Genomic DNA, 7,500 nt, shown 5'->3' on the forward strand with positions numbered 1-7,500 from the left:
TTTTTTTTTTTTTTTTTTTTTTTTTTTTTTTTTTTTTTTTTTTGCACACAATAGCTAATAGTGTGAGATATTCTATAAATATATTTTTAAAAAAATTAAAATATGTTTTTATAATTAAATTAATATAAAATTTTAAATGTGTTAAAAAAAACTAATAAAATATTTTAAAAAACAAAATATTAAATGAAACGTTATAATTTAATAAATTTATCAAAAGTGAAAAATACTTAAATTTTAAACTAAATTCAATTAAAAAAAATAGAAATCCATTTTGATGATAATTAATTTGAATATATATAATAAAATTATTAATGAACTAACTTAACTAAGCTCGACCTAAATTTTAATCCAACTAATCAAATTTGAGAATTAAGATATAGACATTTTAATAATCACAATTTTAAAATATAATTAATTGATTTGATTAAATTTATAATTAATTAAATATTTTAATGCAATAATTATTTTATAGGTATAAAAAAATCTCATTTAAGATAATTTAGCACACAATACACTCTAATTGATTTTAATCGTGAAGCCTTAAATTTGATTATTGTATTAATAAGGAGGGTAGCTACCACGTGGCCCTCCTTTACTCGGAAATCACATATTTAATAGTTTCGAGTTTGATTCGTCCAATAACATCTTATTGGGAGAGGAATTTGGCTCTAATATCATTCTATAATGAGCCCATGTCCTCGATTTTGAATTCGACACCTGATGACCCCAACACTCTCCTGCATCCCTTGCAACATGGTCACGTTACTTACTTTTCACTCAACAAACCCTTTCAGCATGTTTTGTCTTCACTCACATTCGTCCTCTAAAATTTTTCAAGAGATCACTTAACATATAATCGCTCGTAAGCAAAACATGCTTAATCATGATATTTTTATGATTGAGACAAAAAAAAAAAAAAAAAATGCATGTTATCAGTGAAATAGTGACTTTCAATTATTTTAAGCTTTTTCTAGTCATACTACTTGGACGATGTTATTAGTTCATTCATGTACCTTTTACTTATACAATTTTATTAAAATTATTTGTTTAAAGATAGTTATAATTAAGATGATCTTGATAATTCGATTTAAATTAACTAAAATCTACTTGCTCTACCATTTTCGCGGTTTCAAGATTCTCGAGCGAATGGGGAGAGATATTTCCCTGTTTTCTTCTCCCAAAGAAACTATAAATTCTTTCCGTGTTCCTATTACAGATTCCTCAATCCAGATTCCAAAAGGATTTCCACTTTTCTCCCCCGAATCTGTAAATTTCTTCGGCGTTCTTACATTTCCCCCCAATTTCTCTTGCAGATTCTGAGTAGGATTGAGAAAATCGGAGCAGTTGAATCCAATAATGGCAGCTTGTTTTAGTTTCTCATACACCTTGAACTCGTATTTCCGGCGCTCCTTTTCTATGGCAGGCCTCAAATCCATCACCACTGATCTACGCGAAGGAACGATCATCCACTGTTGGGCGCCCAAATTCAGAAGAGATACGAAACCAAATTTGCTTCTTATCCATGGATTTGGAGCCAACGCAATGTGGCAATGGAACAAGTTCATATCGCCAATGATTCGGTTCTTCAATGTCTACGTTCCTGACCTAATTTTCTTCGGCAATTCGTACACAACTCGCCCTGAGAGGACCGAGTCCTTTCAAGCTCTCTGTATGATGCGATTAATGGATTCGCTCGATGTTCAGACGGTGAATGTCGTTGGAATTAGCTACGGTGGCTTCGTAGCATACAGTATGGCGGCTCAATTTCCAGAGCGATTGGAGAAATTGGTGCTCTGTTGTGCCGGCGTTTGCTTGGAAGAGAAAGATATGGCGGACGGGATGTTCGTCGTGAAAAACATCGATGAGGCCGCAGATATTTTACTGCCTCAAACGCCGGCGAGGCTCAAGGAACTCATCCGCCTCACCTTCGTCAAGCCTGCTCGATTTTTGCCTACTTTCATTATCAACGATTTCATCAATGTGAGTGATCTTGACTAAATATTTGTTTTCCTCGTTTACTCGTTCGGATTTCATCTGTTTGTCAAATTAGGGATTTCATCTGTTTTTCCGATCAGAATAGCAGAACTAATCAGGCTCCAGGAACAATAATCTGAAGAGTTAGCTCACAATATTGAACTAAATGGAGAAAAAATTCATACAAACTTGTCCTCTGAATTTCTACCAAAAAAAAAAGATCGAAATCATATCTAAATCAGTTTCGTAGACAGAAATCCATTCGTTTTTTCTGTTCGATTGCGTTGCTAAGAATTCATTCGAGCTTCTATTGATAGGTGATGTGCAAAGAGTACCAGCAAGAGAAAGAAGAGTTGATCAAACAATTACTCAAGGATCGGACCTTATCTAATCTTCCCAAGATCGATAAGGTTTGAAATATCCTGTTTTCCTCTCTACCATTCCATTAAAAAAAAAAAAAAAAAAAAAAAAAAAAAATTCCTAAGAATAANTTTTTTTTTAATTTAAGGGTATTAATCCAGTTTTTTTGTAACTAATTTTTTATACAAATTTAATGGTATTAATAAATTTTGAAAATTTATATTTTTTTGGAAATTTTACTGGTAATTTATTAGCCTACTTTCAATAAATCTATTCATTTTTTAATTTAAATTTGTTAAATAATAATAATAATTGTCATTAAATAAATATACCACATGAACATATTTTTAAAGTTTACAAGGGAAATGTTAGTATATGTTAATTTTTTTTTAAAAAAATAAATTTAAGAATTATTGAGAATAGAAATTAAAATAATATTTTTTAACCATATTAACATTATGATGTTATAGCAATATTTTTTTTTAATTTGACAATACAGACTACATTGATATTATGGGGAGACCAAGACCAAGTATTTCCTTTGGAGTTAGCCAATAGATTAAAAAGGTATTTTCACCATTCTTTTCAATTATGTCGAAAATTTATAACTTTTAAATGATGGTTCGATGACAAAATTTAAAAATAAATGATTCTTAAAAATAAAAAAAAAGATTGTTTAGTTACATAGATATCAAATTATTTTATTAAAGAAAAATATGATAATAATCTCGAGATTCCTTCTCACAAGTTAGCGAGAATCTTTCGAATATTATATGCTCGTAATTTTATCAAGTTAAATCTTAAACTAGAACGAGTAAAGAAATTAACAAATTCAAAAACTACATAAATAAACCTCATACATATTTGTATGATTTCAGGCACGTGGGTGAAAAGGCTGAATTAGTGGTTATAAAGAAAGCAGGGCATGCGTTCATTGCAGAGAAGCCAAGAAAAATGTACAAACACATCAAGGCTTTTCTCACCACCAACCCCACCCTTTCCCCTTCAACAAACCCACCTTTTTGTAGCGTTTTATTGCTTGCAAATCAATCTAAATGAATCGAAGATATTTAATATTAAATTATAGTTTATCATATATATCATATTTGATTGATTATTGTTAAGGATAGTTGACCGTTCATTAAGGCAAATATCTAGATATTTGCCTTACATTACGGGTTACCATATTTTCTCTTTTACTAAATGCAAATATATTGTATTCATTTATTATTCTTTCCTTTTATCGCTATTTCCTTATTATTTGTTATTTACCTTATTTCTGTATTCTGTAAATGATTATAAATAAGAGAACTCTCACCACCATTTGGGTGTGGTGGATTAATCAAACATTCACATGGTATCAGAGCCCTTTCGGTTTAACAACCCTGATCCTTTCTTCTCTATGGCTTCCGAATCTTGTTATCATCTTCTTCCTTTCAATACTCTAATCCATATGATCACCATCAAACTTTCTTCCTCCAATTATCTTCTTTGGAAAAGCCAACTTCTCCCTCTTCTTGAGAGTCAAGACATGCTGGGCTATGTCGATGGAACTATGGTTCCACCACCTCGCTTTGAACCAGAAACCTCCTCAACATTCAACCCCAAATATTTGGCATGGAGAGCAGCCGATCAACGACTTCTCTGTCTCCTGCTCTCCTCTCTCACTGAGGAAGCCATGGCTGTTGTCGTTGGTCTCTCTACTGCACGTGATGTTTGGCTTGCGTTGGAAACTACGTACAGCCATCAGTCAAAAGCTCGTGAACTGAGACTCAAGGATGACTTGCAGTTGATGAAACGTGGCACAAAACCTGTTGCTGAGTATGCCCGTGCCTTCAAAAAAATTTGTGACCAACTTCATGCCATTGGCAGACCCGTCGAGGACATTGATAAAGTGCATTGGTTCCTTCGTGGACTCGGCACCGAATTTTCAGCTTTTTCTACTGCTCAGATGGCTCTCACCCCTATCCCCTGTTTTGCAGATCTAGTCTCTAAAACTGAAAGTTTTGAGTTGTTCCAGCGCTCCCTTGAGTCCTCTGACTCCACTCCTACAGCATTCATAGCCACTAATCGTGGCCGCACCCATGAAAGTCACCCTGCTTCCTTTACCAATCAGCGAGGTCGTTCTTATTCTCACAAAAACAACTCTTCTAATCGAGGACGAACCCACTCAAGTCAGGGTCGTCGACCACCTCATTGCCAAATATGCCGCAAAGAGGGCCATTATGCTGACCGCTGCAACCAACGGTATGTTCGACCTGATTCTTCTCATGCTCACCTTGCTGAAGCCTTTAACACGTCATGTTCTATTGCTGGACCCGATGCTGCTGATTGGTTTTTGGACACTGGAGCTTCGGCCCATATGACTGCCGACCCATCAATTCTGGATCAGTCTAAAAATTACACGGGTAAGGACTCTGTGATTGTAGGAAACGGTGCATCCCTACCCATTACCCACATCGGTACTCTTTCTCCTGTTCCAAATATTCACTTATTAGATGTCTTGGTTGTCCCTCACCTCACTAAAAATCTTCTTTCCATAAGTAAATTAACGTCTGATTTTCCTCTCTCCGTTACATTTACTAATAATCTTATTACTATCCAGAATCATCAAACAGGAAGGGTGGTGGCAACCGGTAAAAGAGATGGAGGGCTATATGTGCTGGAGCGCGGCAACTCTGCTTTTATTTCAGCCCTTAAAAACAAATCTTTACGTGCTTCATATGATTTATGGCATGCTCGTCTGGGTCATGTGAATCATTCTGTTATTTCTTTTTTAAATAAAAAAGGTCATCTTTCTCTTACGTCTTTATTGCCTTCTCCATCATTATGTAATAGTTGTCAGCTTGCGAAAAGCCATCGATTGCCTTATTCCCGCAATGAACGTAGGTCGTCTCATGTGTTAGATCTTATTCATTGTGATCTTTGGGGTCCTTCTCCCGTCAAATCAAATTCGGGTTTTCTTTATTATGCTATTTTTATTGATGATTATTCTCGATTCACTTGGTTTTACCCTTTAAAATTTAAATCTGATTTTTTTTGATATTTTTCTTCAATTTCAAAAATTTGTGGAAAATCAATATTCTTCTCGTATCAAGGTATTTCAAAGCGATGGTGGTACCGAATTTACTAGTACTTGTTTCAAAACTCATTTACGTAATTCTGGCATCCACCATCAACTCTCTTGTCCATATACACCTGCTCAAAATGGTCGTGTTGAGAGAAAACATCGTCATGTGACTGAGACTGGCTTGGCCCTTCTCTTTCACTCTCATCTTTCTCCTCGTTTTTGGGTTGACGCCTTCAGCACTGCAGCTTATATTATCAACCGGTTGCCTACTCCACTTCTTGGAGGTAAGTCACCCTTTGAACTCCTTTATGGCTACACTCCACATTATGACAATTTTCATCCCTTTGGTTGTCGTGTTTATCCTTATTTGCGTGATTATATGCCTAACAAGCTTTCTCCCCGCAGCATTCCTTGTATTTTTTTGGGTTATAGTCCTGTTCATAAAGGGTTCCGCTGTCTTGATCCCGCCACCACTAAGCTATATATCACCTGCCATGCTCAATTTGATGAAACTCACTTTCCTGCTATCCCTAGCTCCCAAGCCCAACCTCTTTCCACTATTCCTATTTCAAATTTCTTGGAACCACATCTTCATCATATTGATTCATCCCCCCCTACCACTTCATCACCGCACATTCCTCAATCCAGTTCATCCCCGTGTGATATTTGTTCTGACCTTGTAGATGAGTCTGTGCAGGTTGATACTTCTCTTGCAGGTTCCACTTTGTCACCCTCGACTTCTAATTCAACCTCTATTGAACCTCCTGTTGATTTCTCTTCTTTGGGCACTCATCCTATGATCACACGCGCCAAAGCTGGTATATTCAAGACTCATCATCCAGCAAATCTTGGTATGTTGGGCTCATCTGGACTTCTCTCTGCTCTTCTTGCATCCACTGAGCCAAAAGGATTCAAATCTGCGGCTAAGAATCCTGCTTGGGTGGCTGCCATGGATGAAGAAATTCGAGCGTTACAACAAAATGATACTTGGACTTTGGTTCCTCGCCCTGCCAACACCAACATCGTGGGCTCTAAATGGGTGTTTCGTATTAAATATTTGCCCGATGGATCCGTCGAGCGTTTCAAGGCTCGTCTCGTTGCCAAAGGTTATACTCAGGTTCCTGGTCTTGACTACACTGACACTTTCAGTCCAGTTGTCAAAGCTACCACTGTCCGTGTTGTGCTTTCTATTGCAGTCACAAATAAATGGCCTCTTCGACAACTTGATGTCAAGAATGCTTTTCTCAATGGAACGCTTATTGAACGTGTTCATATGGAACAACCTCCTGGGTATGTTGATCCTCGATTTCCAAAGCATGTTTGTCTATTAAAGAAAGCTCTCTATGGCTTAAAGCAAGCTCCTCGTGCTTGGTTTCAGCGTTTTAGCTCATTTCTTCTCACACTTGGGTTTTCTTGTAGTCGCGCTGACACGTCCCTTTTTGTCTTTCATCAGCAATCTAACCTTATCTATTTGCTTCTTTATGTTGATGACATTATTGTTACCGGCAACAACTCATCTCTTATTAACAGCTTTACTCGCAAGCTTCATTCTGAGTTTGCTACCAAAGATTTGGGTTCTCTCAGTTACTTTCTTGGTCTTGAAGCTTCACCCACTCCTGATGGTCTCTTTATCAGTCAGTTAAAATATGCTCGAGATATTCTTACTCGTGCTCAGTTGCTCGATAGCAAACCAGTTCACACTCCCATGGTTGTTTCTCAACACCTGACTGCTGATGGTTCTCCTTTCTCTGATCCTACTCTCTACAGATCTCTTGTTGGCGCCCTTCAGTACTTGACTATCACGCGTCCAGATATTGCCTATGCTGTCAATTCTGTCAGTCAATTCTTGCATGCCCCTACTGCAGATCACTTTCTTGCTGTCAAACGTATTCTTCGCTATGTCAAAGGAACACTCCACTTTGGTCTTATCTTTCGTCCATCCACTGTTCCTAGTACGCTAGTCGCTTATTCGGATGCTGACTGGGCTGGTTGTCCCGATACTCGTCGTTCTACATCCGGCTATTCTATTTATCTTGGTAACAATCTCATTTCTTGGAGTGCCAAAAAGCAACCTACTGTATCACGCTCCAGCTGTG

At 36.8% G+C, this 7,500-nt stretch overlaps 1 protein-coding gene across 1 annotated transcript; it reads left to right on the forward strand.

The window, feature by feature from the left end:
• Positions 1-1,126: 1,126 nt before the first annotated feature.
• Positions 1,127-3,393, forward strand: LOC111483219 (monoacylglycerol lipase ABHD6-like). The gene is made up of 4 exons (XM_023129368.1): positions 1,127-1,980; positions 2,292-2,384; positions 2,834-2,901; positions 3,213-3,393. Exons 1-4 carry the CDS (start codon positions 1,357-1,359, stop codon positions 3,391-3,393), a joined length of 966 nt encoding a protein of 321 aa, XP_022985136.1. The 5' UTR covers positions 1,127-1,356.
• Positions 3,394-7,500: the final 4,107 nt, after the last annotated feature.

Source organism: Cucurbita maxima, unplaced genomic scaffold (assembly GCF_002738345.1).
Source record: "Cucurbita maxima cultivar Rimu unplaced genomic scaffold, Cmax_1.0 Cma_Scf00008, whole genome shotgun sequence".
In the NCBI taxonomy this organism is placed as follows: domain Eukaryota; kingdom Viridiplantae; phylum Streptophyta; class Magnoliopsida; order Cucurbitales; family Cucurbitaceae; genus Cucurbita; species Cucurbita maxima.